The sequence below is a fragment of the Aythya ferina genome (genome assembly GCF_964211825.1).
Source record: "Aythya ferina genome assembly, chromosome: 12".
In the NCBI taxonomy this organism is placed as follows: Eukaryota; Metazoa; Chordata; class Aves; order Anseriformes; family Anatidae; genus Aythya; species Aythya ferina.
In genome coordinates this window covers 12,671,992-12,686,843 of record NC_140308.1, presented here as the reverse complement: position 1 = coordinate 12,686,843, position 14,852 = coordinate 12,671,992, and the positions used below count along the sequence as shown (strand labels likewise).

The 14,852-nt window shown below is 58.2% G+C and overlaps 2 protein-coding genes across 8 annotated transcripts in view; both read right to left on the bottom strand.

Annotated features, from left to right (window-relative positions):
* Positions 1-4,829, bottom strand: part of VAC14 (VAC14 component of PIKFYVE complex) — a 45,936-nt gene extending 41,107 nt beyond the window's left edge. Inside the window, exons 1-4 of the mRNA XM_084533478.1 lie at positions 4,707-4,829; positions 2,263-2,413; positions 1,031-1,198; positions 314-376 (exon numbers count right to left, since the gene is read on the bottom strand). Of these exons, the coding sequence (XP_084389604.1) occupies positions 314-376; positions 1,031-1,198; positions 2,263-2,413; positions 4,707-4,810 (486 nt within the window). The 5' untranslated portion in view covers positions 4,811-4,829. The remainder of the gene's footprint in view (positions 1-313; positions 377-1,030; positions 1,199-2,262; positions 2,414-4,706) is intronic.
* Positions 4,830-5,204: 375 nt separating this feature from the next.
* The window catches only part of HYDIN (HYDIN axonemal central pair apparatus protein), a gene marked incomplete at its 3' end in the record, with an annotated part of 119,477 nt that continues 109,829 nt past the window's right edge, over positions 5,205-14,852 (bottom strand). For all 7 annotated transcript variants that reach the window (XM_084533471.1, XM_084533470.1, XM_084533472.1 and 4 more), the window contains 16 exons: positions 14,237-14,375; positions 13,734-13,899; positions 13,250-13,397; positions 12,471-12,678; positions 12,081-12,302; positions 11,696-11,865; positions 10,812-11,010; positions 10,488-10,646; positions 9,775-10,055; positions 9,249-9,468; positions 8,581-8,793; positions 7,639-7,802; positions 7,228-7,378; positions 6,591-6,821; positions 5,864-6,088; positions 5,205-5,693 (listed from right to left, as the gene is read on the bottom strand). In XM_084533471.1, coding sequence (XP_084389597.1) covers positions 5,205-5,693; positions 5,864-6,088; positions 6,591-6,821; positions 7,228-7,378; positions 7,639-7,802; positions 8,581-8,793; positions 9,249-9,468; positions 9,775-10,055; positions 10,488-10,646; positions 10,812-11,010; positions 11,696-11,865; positions 12,081-12,302; positions 12,471-12,678; positions 13,250-13,397; positions 13,734-13,899; positions 14,237-14,375 — 3,385 coding nt within the window. The remainder of the gene's footprint in view (positions 5,694-5,863; positions 6,089-6,590; positions 6,822-7,227; positions 7,379-7,638; positions 7,803-8,580; positions 8,794-9,248; positions 9,469-9,774; positions 10,056-10,487; positions 10,647-10,811; positions 11,011-11,695; positions 11,866-12,080; positions 12,303-12,470; positions 12,679-13,249; positions 13,398-13,733; positions 13,900-14,236; positions 14,376-14,852) is intronic.

Below are 14,852 nucleotides of genomic sequence, written 5' to 3'. Positions count from 1 at the left end.
CTTGCTTCCCCTGAGACCTGGCTCCCAAGAGCTAAATACACACGTTGCATTTTGCAATAACTTGCTGGCTGCTCAAACCCGCTGCCTGGGATCGCCTCCAGCCTCTCAATCTAACGGGCTACAGCCAGAGACAGAAAGAAATGCTTTCAGGGAAGCCACAGAACTGTGCTGGGATGGTTCCAGCCTCTGGGGACCACGGCATCCCAAGCACCCTGCCGTGACACGTCGGGCAGTGGAGGTGACCGCAGGCACAGCGTGGCCATGTGCCCGCACTGGGAAGAGGAAAAATCCTCAACGGGAAGAGGAAAAATACCTTGAGAAGCCGGTCTAGAAGCTCGGAGCCACTTTTGACGTTCGGGTCAGGATCGGCAGCCAGCTGCGAACAACAGAAATGAGAAAGAAATCATTGCACCAGCAGGTGCCAGGTCTTTTCCTGCCTCTGCAGTGGAGCTCCCAGTGCACTCATGGGACTGCTGCTCTCCTTTGGTGTTATTGGGATGGTCAGGGACAAATCCCTTTCTCTCTGACTCCTCATCAGGCTCCAACAAATTCTCCAGACACTTTCTGAGGGGGTTACCAGGCACCCATCACCTCCCCGTGTGCCAGCAGCCACGTTCTCAAGTGGCACCAAAAAACAAGTTTGCAGTGATAAGCTGCAAACACAGATGTGTTGATGTGGTTTTGACCCTGCAAGCCCCCCGAAAAGACATCGTGCTGCAGAGCCACCTCGTCTGCAGCAGCTCTGGCAGCCTCGTTTTCTTACACCACTGAACAAGGAGCAGAAAAACGCATCCTGGAGGTGAGGACTGAGAACATGGTGAACTCCAATATCTACAACACCGCGGGGCAGCATGCTGCTGCAGGAACTGTTTGGGCAGCCTTCACCTGATCAAAGCAAACCAGTTTGCCTGAAAAGATGACTTCGGCCAGCTTGGTTTGTCTGACCCAGGGAAGGGGAGGCCTAGGAAGGAGGCTTTACTTCTCCGGTGGAGGAAGGAAAAACGCGTGGGGGTTAGAGGAAGCTCCTTACCTTGCTGAGGCCATCGAAGAGAACGTTGAAGTGCGGGAGGACGGAGCCTCGGGCCACCTTCACAATGTTGTAGAGGGCCTCACAAGCGTAGTACCGCAGCCGACTGTCGGCGTCGTTGAAGCACGTCAGCACCGGCTCGATCAGCTCCTTCAGGTAGAGCCCGGAGTCCTGCGGGCAGGAGGCTGCTTACTGAGGAGCACGCCGCAGGGAGAGGGAAGAGGTGGCACCACCACGGGTCCCAGAAACCAGCAGATTTGGGGTGTGTGGCTGCCTACAGACAGCTCTCGGAGCTGGCTGCTACCCGAAGCAGCTCTGGGGCTCTTGCTCCAAGGAGAGATCAGCGCAGCCTCGCTCTCCCAGGGAGCACACTCGTAGCTTTACGTGCTGCAGGACAGGCTGCAGCATGAAGCAGCCACGCCAGGCAGAACCTGACTCTGCCCCTGAGGGAATACAGCCAGTAACCGGGCCACCCCATGCCCAAAAGGCTTTGGGGTTCACTGGTACGGCAGGCACACGGGTGGAGGCAGGAGCTGGGCTCATTTCTGTTAAAACAAACCCACGTGGGGGAACCGGCCTGGTGTTTCTTGAGCAGCCAGCACAGGAGATAGTAAAGAAATCAACAGGGCGCAGACCAGCAGATTCAGGTACTTATCAGCATCCTTCAAGGCCGCCAAACCCGACTCCTCCGTGGCTGCCCCAGCAGCACGCACTGACTGCGGGGCACGCTCCCAGGCTGTGCCCCGGGGCCCTTTTGGGGCTGACAGATCCCAAAGAGGAGTGTTTTGGGAAGAGGCTCTGGGCTTTAATAACAGGATGAAGACAGGAGCGCTGCCCAGAGCCACGTGGCCGTCAGCTTAAAGGCAGCTAATGCCAAAGATGCCAGGCCTCAAAGCAGCCGATTCAGCTGATCAGAAGAAGGGGATTAAATGAACAAGGGAATAAATGAATAAAACTCTCATCGGAAGGGGATTAAGTGAATAAATAAATTACACCTCTCAGCTCTTCTAGCAGGGACAGTCAGCTCCTCCCAAGCTCCGTGCTGCCTTTGCCACGTGCCCTGCCACGTTCCAAGCTGACTCCTTCCCTTGCGGGCCCTTTCCAAAATCAGCCCCGCGGTGTAAGCGAGGAGCCCGACGGAGCTCTGAGCCCATCACTACGGCTAATTAACGCAGCACGTGGAGCAGTTTCTGTCCCTCTGCGGCATGCAGGAGCCAAAAAACGCTCGCCCTTACCTTGCCCAGGGCGATGGAGCAGGCGGCCAGGCCGATGAGCCCCCCTTTGCGGCTGTGGGGGTGCTGGGAGAGAGCGAACTCCTGCGACAGGATCTGGATGACGTGCTTGATCTGAGACGTGTTGTTCTGAGCCACGAACTCACGCACCAGCCTGGGGGGAGAGAGGAGGAGAGCAAAAAGATTTAGATTTTGCCTGATGTGAACGCCTTTGGGCTCAGCTCCCCGTGGCCGGCACAAATAGGGATGTGGAGCTGTGGGTACAGAACATGAAGAAGAGGTAGCAAAAAGGGGAAGGTCTGCGGAGAGCACAAGTGAAACCCTTGTCTGGCAGCGCAGAACTCTTCCTGCTCATGTTCACCAGCAGCTTGCTGCCCTTCTGCTGCCCTTAGCCCTCCAGGCACCCCATGTCCACGCCTGCAGCCTTGTTTGCAGCTCACAACCCAGGAACCAGAGCCCAGAGCCAGCTCAGGATCACCTCTCAAGGGCCCCTCACCAGGGCTGCATGCTCACAGCAGCGCTTTTGAAGGGCTGGATGCCAGACCTGGCTGGGAGGAAGATTTCTTCCATCCCTAAGGGGCTGAGAGGCCGGAGAAGAAGCCACCAGGTCCTCTGCTCCGTACGGGGCTGTGCCTCAGGCTGCTGCTCAGGCTTCCATCGCAGGTCCCACCCCACCTTCCCCTCTCAGCAGTCACCCAAGTGGGCCACGCCGAGGCGATGCTCACACTGAGGGCTGTTGGTTTATGGGGACAACGCTCCTAAAGCCCAAGCACCTCACTTGGGGCAGCAGGGGCTGGCAAGCTCCAGGTCAGTGCCACAAACCCAAGAGCCATTTGAGGAAGTGGCAAGGACACTGTTCAACCAGGACACTGGCTGTCCTGCATGATACAAGGGTCATTTACCCCGACACGGCACAAGATGATGGCACAGCACGCTGACAGCTCAGCACAGAATTATTTCCCACCAGACGTATGCCCAGCACAGAGATTTGGGACCTCCCCAGCCACCCGTTGCTTCAGCTGACGTTCCTCTTGGATTTTTTAAAAAACTCCACTCCACATCTAAGGACGAGCAGACGGGGCTTCCCCGTGAAATACCCACCTCTCCCTGGAGCTGCTTCCTGCACCAGCTTTCGGTGGGGGGCTCGGTGACCCCCACCCCGGGGGCTGCTCCCACCAAACCCTCAGGGCAGGGCGCGGGGCAGCTGCACACATCTGGCATTGGTGGTTCAGTGGTAGAATTCTCGCCTGCCACGCGGGAGGCCCGGGTTCGATTCCCGGCCAATGCAGCCAAAAAACTTTTTCCCTTTTTATTCCCTTGGATTTCTGCACTTGGAGCAGCCCCACGGGCCTCAGCATCTCAGCCTAAGTAAGGATCCTTACTTTAATCTTTGATGGAGGTACAAAGATTTCCAGTGCCAAACTCCATATACCTTTTTCTTTGTATTTTTTTTTTAGTTATTATTATTTTTTTTATTTTCCTGCTGTACTGGATTTGGGAAATTCTGACGCTCAGGATTTTGCTCCGACACCCTTCGTGTTTTAATCCTGTGGAGCCAGACAGGGGCCAAGGGGCTGGGAAATCCCACATTGCCCCTTCCTAGACAAGCATCGCTGCCCAACTACCCCCTTTGTAATGCAGAAAATCATTCCAGGAGACATTTACAACCTCTTTTTCCCCCAAAATGATTATTGCCAGCATTCTTCTCACCCTGCTGTGAGCAAAGCAGCCGTCCTCCTCCTCCTCGGGGTCATCATGAAGCCCCTCGCTCTGCTCCGCTCAGGAGCTGAGATTTTTAGCAGTGGCAGACGAAACCCCCCAAAAACTTGCTGATTGCAGGCGAACGGCTCCGACTCCAGTCCCAGCCCAGCCCCAGGCCCCATCCAGCAGGAGGAACGGGCACCGAGCTCCAGCAGCTCGGAGGCAGCCCCTTACCACCGGGATTTAGGGCGCACAGTGGGGTTTTTCCTTGGGCAGCGCCAGCTTTATGCCCCTCGGGGTTTAAAGGGCTCGGGGTTGTGGGAAGCACCCAACGGGTGATGTATGGGGCCAGGGAGCAGGAGCTGCTCCCACGTTATGGGGCAGGGGGCCGGGAGATACCCCAGCAGGGTGCTGAGTCCCTCTTTCCATAGTGCTGGGGATGTGGGTGCTGCTCCACCGCAGGTCTGGGCTGACCTCAACCCAGGCACCCCCCCAAGGGCTGCCCCTTGGCTTCCTCCCCCTTGCACCCTTCCCACGGTGGGCGCTCAGCAGGTCCCAAATCGGATTTGGGGGTGGCACAAAGTGGGAAACCGCGGTCCTGGAGCAGGACGAGCGAAGCTCCGGGTGCGCACGGGGAGATCCCGGTGCGCACGGGGGGCTCCCGGTACCCACGGGATGGATCCCGGTACCCACGGGGGGGGTCTCCCGGTGCCTCCCCCCGTCCCTTTCCGCCCCCCGCCGCTCACTTCTCGATCTCCAGCGCCGCCACCTTCCTCTTCTCGTACAGCTTGTCGTTCAGCGCCCGCACCACGCTGGGCGCCAGCGGCGCCAGGTCCCGCTCCGCGTTCATGGCACCGGCGGCCTCCCTACCCCCCTCCCCTCCCTCCCTACCTACCCCCCCCCCGAGCTCCGCACCCCCCTCACGTGACCCTCCACCAACCTCACGTGACCCTCGGCACCCCTCACGTGACCCCCAGCCCTCTCAGGACCCCCCCCTGGCGGCTGGAGGACCAACACCCCCCCCCAGCCTCCATCACCCCCCCAGCCTCCATCACCCCCCCAGCCTCCATCACCATCCTCGCTCCGTGCCTTAACCTCTTTATTCCAAAACCATCACAGAGAACACCCCCTATAACCCCCCCACGCCCCCATTAAGCCCCCCAAAGCTCCCCCCAATTTGCCGTGACCCCCCTTTAGCCGCGGTGCCCCCCACAATCAGCTCCATCCCCGCGGAGGTCCCCCGGTCACTTGTCGCTGGGGAGGCCCCGCAGGTAGTACACCCACGAGACCCCCGACCCCACACCGGCCGCCCGGGGGCAGGAGACCACCAGGCGGCTGCTGACGGGGGTCCTGCCACCACCCGGGCTGCCCTCGAAGGAGACGGCCATGAAGATGGTTTTCTTGGGGCGCAAAGTCCCGGTGGCCCGGACGGCGAAGGCCGGGTTCTCCACGCTGTAGGTGAAGGCCGTGGGCTGGAGGAAGACGTTCTTGAAGGGGATGGAGGTGCTGCCGCCCGCCTTGACGAGGAAGGGGCCCTGGGGTTTGGGTGGCAGGGCCAGGCCGAAGAGCGGGATGCTGTAGTCGCCCCCCGGGGGGCCCGAGAGCCGTAGGGTGGCCCGGGACTCGCCCAGCTGGCAGGGCTCGTAGGTCACCTCCACGCACACCTCCGAGCCCCCCACGCCGGCCGGGGGCATGCTGATGGCTTTCTCCGTCTGGAAATCGGGGCAGTCGGTCTGCGGGGGGGGCAGAAGAGACGGGGAGGGGGTCAGAAAAGCAGAGCTTGGGGGATGAGAACAGGAACAGCAAGGCACAAACACAAACCAAGGGTCCCCCCTGCATCACGTTTTCCCTTTCCTGCCCCTGCTCCCCAATTCCCTCAGCAGCCAGAGCACGCCGGGCTCACCTGCAGGACGTAGTCTGTCCTTTGGCGGGTGTAGTTCATGAGCTTGGCGGTGAGGGTCTGGTTGGAGCCCAGCGTGGTGCAGAAGTAGAGGGGCTTCTCCGGCTTGCTGGCGGTGGCTTTCAGGCTCAGCTCGTAGTGGCACGAGCCCAAATCGCTGCTGTGGAGCGTCAGGCGCCCGGTGCTCTCGCCCACCTTCAGGGGCCGGTACTCGATGACAAGGTCAGCCTGGGAGGGACGAAGGGAGAAGCCACGGGGTCAGGCAGAGGATGGGGGAAAGCAGCCCTGGGTGTGCTCAGGCCACGTTGGGTGGCTCCCGAGGGGCACAACTAACTGCCAGCCCCTCATTGTGGCTCCTGCTCTAGCGATATTTTTGTCTTTTCAGTGTTTCCAGCAGTTCTCAGGACAGCTGGGCGGCCTGAGCCATCCCATCCATCGAGCACGGTGCTTGTGAGGACACGGGAGACCCCAGTGACCCTGCACGGGGCCTGGCCCCAAGAAGAGCGATCAGGGGGGCACAGGGCAGGCACGCTCACAGGATGACCTGAGGGACACCGGCTCCTGGTTTTGCACATCACGAGGGGTGCAAAGAGCATCAGTGCAGGGCAATTCCCACCAGAGACACTCTCACATGCTTCTGTCCCTTCATATTAGCAGTGGGAGCTGCCACCCTCGGAGAGCAGCCCCGTTTCTCTCCCAGAAGGGCCGCGGGGAGCAGCTGGGTACCTACCTCTGCCCGGGCAGGCACAGAGAAATGCGGGGGCACGCTGAGGTCAGGCACTTTGCAATCAACATCAAACACCACGGGGATGGCCAGCGGGTTGTCCACCCTGATGGCAGAAGACACGCTCTGCCGCACAGCGGCGCTCACTTCGACGGTGCCGACGGGTCCCGGAGCTGTGGCCTTGAAAGTGATCATGTAAAACAAGTACTCCTCGGTTGCCTCGTTGAGGAATGTCACCTGGGTTGGAGAAAAAAAGGGAAATGCTGGTCATTTTGCAGATAAACCCCACCCCAGCTGTGCTAGGCCGGCCTGCAGAGCCCTGCAGCTCAGCACCCTGCCTCCACAACAGCCACAGCAGCCACCTAGGAGGAGCACGAGGCATTTCCACGTTGTGTTCTCCAACTGCTTCCCCCTCACAAACATCCCGACCCACGAGGACTACGCAGCCCTCGAGGGGACTCGCACTGAGAGCGACAGTGCAAGGTGGAGGTGCCTGCTGTTTGGTGGGACCCAGGACCTACAGCCCCGCGTTTGGCACTTGGAGGTGTGAAAACAGGCACGGGGCTTCTCAGGGAGCAAAGAGCCCCTCGAAAGACCCCAAAGAGCCCCTCGAAGGATCCTGCAGCCTGGTGTCTGCGTTTACCATTGTGCTAAAGACGCCCTCCTTGTAGGAGAGGAAGGTGAGCTTGTAGTCCTTCTTGTCGGAGCCAGGCACGTCAATGTACTCCAGCCCACGCAGCATGGAGCCGCTCTCCAGGTTCTCTGGTTTGAGGATGTCCATCACCACGAGGAACCTGGGGATGAGGAGGAGGCGAGGAAGGTCAGTAGGAAGGACTCCTGTAGGATACGGGGGAAATGCCACAGCCCCTCTCCTCCTCCCTGCACCAAGCAGAGGGAGCCAGCACCCCAGAAGAGCCCCCCAGGATGGGGCTGAACATGGACACTGTGACCCCAGGCATCCACGGCCACGAGTGGCCAAGGAGAAGCTTGCTGGAAGGAGCTCCCAGGCGCTGCAGGGACTGCTGGTGGGATGAGGCTTCGGGGCACGACTCACCTCTGGGGTCTGCTCAGCCAGTTGGAGACAGGGATGAGCTCGGTGTAGGAGGTCCTGCACGGTACCTCCCGAACGATGGTCCCCGAACACTTGGGGCCCTCAGCAGTCCCCTGCAGGAGGTAGTGCAAACCTGTCCCGTCTGGCAAGGGGAAGAAGATGGAGCCCTAGAAATAAAGAACGGGATGGGGTGAGCTCTTTTGCTTTCTGGCCAGAACAGCTACTGGCTCTCAAGCACCCCCAGACTGTTGCAGGTCCCTGTGACTCGAGCAGCACTGAGTGATGCAGGCAGTAGAGCTGTGACCCACAGGTGGAGGTGGTGTCACTGTCCCCGCTCAGGCTGGCACAAGCACAGGGCATTGCTAAGCTTGACTACCCTTGATCCAAGGGCTTGTCTCACAAACAGTGCCCATGGAAATGGAAGGGAAAAATCACCCCTCTCTGTTCAGCCTGGGCCCCTTAGGAAAGGCTCCTTCCAAAGCTCCCACATCGCTGAAGGCGATGCCAAGAGAGGCCCTGGGCAGGATCCCACCCGACAGACTGCTCTCAGACCAGCAGCACAGCTTTGCCCCCCTTGTTGCAAAAAGACCCCGAGCCACGGCAGGGCCAGCAGCACAGTGCTGCCCAGGGCTTGGGGAGCTTGTGCAGCCCACAGAGATGAGCATGGAGGGCTCTGAGCCCCCCTGGGCTGCATGGGCAGGGACCAGGAGCTGTAACATGAGAATAAATCTCATTTCCTGGGCCTTCAGACAACCTGGCTTTTCAGATTAGCTCTTCTATGCCTGGCCTTTAGCCACGCAGAAACCCAGCTTCCAACAGAGGATCGTAGGATAAGCTGATCATAACCCAGGTTTGGGGGAGAACATCTTGTCCAACCTCCTGCCCAAAGCAGGGGGAGCTCTGGGGGTCATGCTACAAGGGTCAGCATGCTGGCCCGTCACAGACCTGGTGCTTCTTTTTGTCGGAGCTCATGGTTAGGGGGTTGTAGGTGATCTTGTAGGGCTTGTTTTGCTCGTTGGCCTCCAGGTGGAAAAATTCAGGCCCTTTCCAGTGTTCGCCCTCAATGATGGGCTTCACAGTGCAGGCCTCGTTGCTTGGGTTGGACAGGAGGACGGTCTGGCTGTGCGTCTCGCGCACGTCACATGCAAACATCAGCGTCTGCAACGGAGGAGCACAGAGGGGGCCTGGCTGTCCAGCGGGATCCTTTCACTGCCACGGGGCTGGCACCTGCTCACCAGCTGGCAGAGGGGGCAGAGGAAGAGGCAGAAGCCTGGTGTTGGGGTGGGAGCTGTGGGGCAGGCAGTGTGGGCTATCAGCCCCAGCTGGAAGGGGGTCCTGCGCTGTCTGGGGGGCTGGGAGAGCTGTAAAGGACTCCGAACGGATCTATACCAGGCTCTGGAGCACAGCAAGACACATTTTAGGAAAAGTTATATGCAACATGTCCATTCAGACCATAGGCTTTGGGGTCAACCAAGCTGCTTGTTCTCAGAAAAAGGGAGAGGAATGAGTCTTTTGCATGCTGCTGATGAGGCTGCAGCTTCCCTAGGAGGGGAGAAAGAAATGGGGAGCAGGTGAGGGGCCTCCAGTCTCCATCCTGGCCCTGCTGCTGTTACCTCTTTGCTCACGGGGGCCTCCAGGCAGCACCCCGCCAGCGTAAGCCGGAGTGGCTCGCTGCCCTGGATGGAGCACCGCAGCCCCTCGTACTGGATAGCCAGGCTCGGCGTCAAGGGGTGGAAGCTGACGACGAAGGGGACGTCCATTCCTGGGGAGATGTACCCCTTCGTGGGGCTGATGGAGAAATCGGGCTTGAAGCTCTTGACGTCCCACCTAAACCTTGCCAAGGAGAGCACAAAGACAGAAGGAAGGATTAGCGATGGGGAGGCTGCAGAAGCAGCGTGCTGCTCCAAACCTCCTGCGGGCTTCTCCGCGGGATCTCAGGGATGGCAAGGTTTCAAGCTGAGCAGGACTCAGCTTGCACCCGTCTATAAAAGATGTGGGTGTATTCCAGCTGCACAATCTCAGCTGCACGGCTCTCCAGTGGGACGAGAAAAGCAGAGGAGAGCTGTCTGGGCAAGCTACAGCACCACCCAACCCTCGCCCAAGCTCCCAGTGCTCAGACGGAGCAGGGGGTTGCCTTACTTGACTCCTATGTCGCCCGTGTTCTGCATGACGATGCGCTGCGACACCTGGCTCTGCTGCAGCACCGCTCCGAAGTTGAGGTGCTCCTGGTCCAGGCTGACGTGGATGCCCTGGCAGGAGCCCTGCACCATGAAGAGGGAGAGCGCCAGGCCCTTGCTCTCCAGAATCACTTCCCCAGCAAACGGCTGGATGCGGCGCTTTGGGGAGAAAACCACCTCCACTTTGCAGGTGTCTCCTTTGGGCTTCAGATTCAGTTCGCCGGTGGGGTGCAAGCAGAGAACCTGCGCAAAGAAACGGGTGGAAACTGCTTCATCTGGCAACCGAGCTGTGAATCTCGCCCTCTTAAGGTGTTTTCCTGTGACACATCCTTCTGGCCATGGCAAGCAGGACTGCACCTTCCAGAGTCATCCTGTGCAAACCTCAAGAGAGCTGTAACTCTCGGTCATCAAAGACTGGTTTGCTTCCCTTATCTTCCCATATCTGAAATCCCTTATCTTCACATATCTGAAATACACATCCAAACACTGGTGTCTGAACCAAACTAGAGGAATCGTGCCTGCTTCTCACTGCTGGCTGCTAGGGGAGCTGTGACACCTCACATCGCAGGTATCTACTGATCGAGCACCCTCAGGAGGCAGGGCAGGGCAGCACACAGGCAGCCAACACAGCACACAACTGCAATTAATGCTAGCTTCCACCTGGAGCAGCCTTACCCCGTGTTCTTGCAGCTCTGGCACAGAGGACTTGAAGCTGAGCTTGAAAGTGAGCGGGGCGAGACTGTTGTTTGCTATGGTGACAGTCTTCTTCACCGTCTGCCCGATGGAGAGGGCTCCCAGCTTCACCACCTTTCCTTGTGGTTCCACAACATCAACCTGAGGCAGGAGGGATTAGTATGAAGCAAAAGGCAAGGAGGAGGAAAGGTTTTCTACCCCCACATGGCAGAAAAGCAGAAGAGGGCAAAGGAAGAGGGGTGGGGAAGTGAGAGAGCCATGATAGTGGTCTGTAACCCGAGTTTTAGGATTTGGATGTCATCCCACCTTCATTTCCGTGCCCCTTCCTTGGATCTCCACAGTCTGGTGGTAAAGGCCATTGATTTCAAAATGGATGAGCTCCTGGTAAGATGCAACCTCTCTGGGATAGAAAGTGATGGGCACCTCCACGGCCCCTCCTGGGAGAAGGATGCACGCTGGGCAGCCCACCTCCAGGTACGCGGTGCCTTCGAACAGGCAGCTCAGGCTGGCAGAAAGCACAGGGAGAAGCAGAGGTGTCACAAGGCTGCGTGTGCTCCACGGGAGACATCGGGGCTGCTCGGGGCTCTCCCATCTCCTCTCACTGCATCCTCAGGCCAGGAGGGCCCGGATGGTCCCTCCCGGGGTGCGTTATCCTGGCACGAGGTCTCCTCGTGCTCAGCAGTGGGAAATGGGCTGACCTGGTCCCTTGTGTGGCCGGCAGCCCGAGGAGACGTGAATGATGGCAAATGCATCCCAGGGGAATGCTTAGTGAAGCCTCACAGCCAGCACAGCTGGGCATGAAGGAGCCTGCTGTGTCACAGCAGGAGGGAGAAGCACGTTTGAACATAAAGATAGCATGAATTCTGGGGTAAAGCAGCCGAAAAGCTCAACAAACAGATAGGGGCTCCTGCTGCCAGGCAGGGTGTCACACTCAGCGTGCAGGATGGGATGGGTCCATGGGCTGCACCCAGCTCCCTGCTGTTGTGGCTTCCCTGGGACACCTCAGCCAGGCTTTTGGTCAGACCCCAGGAGCTCAGAGCAGAGCGGTGCAGCCTGCTCAGCCTGCCTGTGACACCCGACCCTGTCTCCTCATGCAGCCCAACCCCTGTTTGGCCAACAGCCCTGCTTGCTGCAAGGACGTGGAGCCAGGACACACCAAGCAAGAGCTGAAGGAGCGTGTGAGGCCCTACCTGACATCCTTATCTGCTTTGTTCATGATGACGAGGATCTGCTGGGCAGGTGGCATCCCAGCCTGGTAGACGAAGCAGGCTCCAAAGTTGAGTCTGGTGGTAGAGAACTGGACAGCGGGCACTACCACGGTGGCCAGGAACATGCAGATAAATGTGGGACCCTGGCTGATCTGGGGGGCAGAGATACAGCGTGAGCCAGCTGAAGGGATGGGAACTGCAACCACAAACAGCAGAGGTGGCTGAGGAATGGCACGGGGGACAATAAGGAAAACCAGGTGCTGAAGGACAGCAGAAGGTGGCCTGGGAGGGGAAGGTTTTTGGGATTTATGGCTCCTGCTGGTGCATGGGGAAGGCGAAGGTCCCGTGCCAAACATGGGTGCCTCACCTGCAGCGTCAGCTCCACGTCCTTTAAAGAGCACATTTTCAGCGGGTGGAAGACCAGCTGGGTCTCCACTTTGCTCTCAGCCTGCACGTTGCCCGTCTGAGGGACAAGGGTGAGGTGCTGCACCCGGGCTGCAGGGCCGCTCAGCTCCCACGAGAAGCTGAAGCCGAATTTTCCGCTATTGTGGATGCTGAAGACGCACTTGGTGCTCTCGTTCAGCTGCACCTGCAGGGAGACAGAGGCGAGGACACGTGGAGCACCAGCTGACAGCACGTGCTGCTTCCTCGTGTGCTCCTGGGGCCTTCCTGGGGCTGGGGACCGCTGTCAAGGCTCAGCCTCGCTCTCTTGAGACCAGCTTATACACCTAAACGAAGATAACCAAGCCCTGCTCACCTCCTCGAAATCAATGATGTTGATGTCCTGCGTGCTGAGCTCGGTGCTGCAGCCGTCGCCATGCTCACACCTGACGGACACACTCGTGCTGTAGCCACTGGCCTTGATATTCAAGCAGAGGGGCTCCGTCTTCCTCTTGACATCACACTTGAGGTTGAAGACCACCTCTCCTTCCAGTGTCGGTGTGAAGGAGACTGTAATGGGAAGCCTGGGGAAAGGAGACCCTTTTTTCTGCTCCGTTCACCACCTCTGACATCTTTTTTGGCCCTGTACTGCCTGGCTCATGGGAGAGCAGTAACTGATATGGGGTGCTCTCTTATCACACAGCCGGTGCCAAGTCACAACTCAGCATCTTTTAAGCCACAGCAAAGCCACCCAGAGCTCACATTCTCTCCAGTCACTGGGGCAGGCTGTGAGTGGGCACAGGGACATCCTCGGTGGGTCAGCAGGTGTGCTGGTGGCCTGTGGCACTGCTTGCACAGCCCCTGGCTCAGGGTGAAGCCCCAGAACATGCTTTTATCATCAAAAATAAAAGATCCAAGCTCACACTTTTCTAGGAAAGGGGCCTGGAAGTCCAGCGAAACCCAGACACAGCCACCAGACAGAGAAACGTGCTGACCCGCGGTGTCCCCAGGGGGAAAGATTGAAACAAGCTGGACGTGTGCTATTGCTGCGAGTCATCTCGTGACTACAGAGGGGAGAAAGCCTCAAAAGCAATGTGAGCGTGCAACGTTTGGCAGGTGGGAGAGGGCACATGGCCAGGGATGCTGCCACATTACCTTGAAAGGGGAGCGATGGAGCCTTCCAGGGGCTCTATTTTCATGGAGGTGTTGCATCCCTCTGAGAAGAGAGAGCTTTCTCTGAAGGCAAAGCTGAAGGCTTCCTTCTCGCTGTTGATCATATAGATGGTCTGGTGTACCTTGTGCCCTGGGGAAGGGATGGAGCAGCTGCTGCAAACCCTTTGGCAGCTGGGCCACTGCTGCATGGTACTCCTGGCCAGAGGGGGCACGGGCTTCTGACCCCTGGGATCCCCAGTATCACCCCCAAATCCTCTCTTAGAAGCCCCAACCACACACTATGCCCCAAACACCCATGTCTTCCTCCCTTCCCCTTCCTCTCCCTCATACACTCATGTCCAGGATCTGGCTGATCTGCTCACGCCAGTGCCTGATCCCATTTCCAGCTTCTTTTTTGGAGCTTGCTGGAGCAGGAGGACTGGAGCAGTACACATCTGAGTGCATAAGGTACAACCATGGTGCTCACCGACTAACAGCAAGTGGAAGTTCAGGTGGGACCTGTCCAGAGTCACCAGCGGGTCGGTGGTGTTGCCCACCAGCAGGAACGGGACCGAAACGCTCTGCTCGGGGATTGTAAAGACCCAGAATGACTCTGTGATGTCCAGATGCCGGGGGATGAATTCAAACTTCATCTGGGGAGAAAGAGGCAAATGAAGGGAAGTTGCTGCCCTTGGCAGGGGTAAGGGAAGAGGGATGCATGCTGCACCACAGAGAAACCCCAGAAAGCTCCACCTCATGCACTGCCAAGTCAGAAAGAGGCCACCATGCCACTTACAGCCCAAAGGCATGGCCAGTGGGGTACAGTGTGACAACAGGTTCATCTCCCAGCTTGTTTGTGCTGTATTCAAAGGTTGCTTCATGGTTTAGCAAGCTCACAATGAGGTGGGACATCCCGAGAGTGCAGACACAGCTGGTGCCAAACTGGTGTGCATGTGTGCTGAACCCACCTTCTTCTCTTTCTGCACCCACCTCTGCTTTCTTCCCCGGCTGGATCTGCCCTCTCTCTGTGAGGCAGAAGAAAGCTGTCTGTCCTGGTGGAGCTGCAGGGTCTTGGCAAGTCCATTGGAAGGAGTATGCGGAACTGGTTGGGTTCATAACCATGAAGGTCCTGGGCACACAAAGTGAAAAAGACTATGAAGGTGGCTTTGGGAGGTCAATAATTCCATACTGCAGCAAATGTCAGGCACTGCCAGTCCTGGATGACATCCAGTTGTAGGGTACAGGTGGACGACACTGGCACCATGAACGTTGCGCCTGCTTTTTGGGGGCCCTGTTTGCCTCCCAGGCAGACATAACAACAGCCTTTGAGAAAGAAATTAGCAAGGGCATAGCCAAACTTTTGCACATTAAAAAGGTAAAATCAAGTTCAGCAAGACTCCTTTGGAAGGTGATAGTGTCTGTACTAGTTGCAGCCTTTGCTGACCCCGTTGACCGGTGCCTCAAAGGAGCAAAAATGTCCTGAGGATGCTTTTCAAAGGGACAAAGGCTGTATGGCCACGTAACACAGGCTATGCGTGGTCCTCCCAGACCAACCCACACCAACTGAGGAGGCATTACCAGCTGTGATACTGAAGAAAAGGGCAAA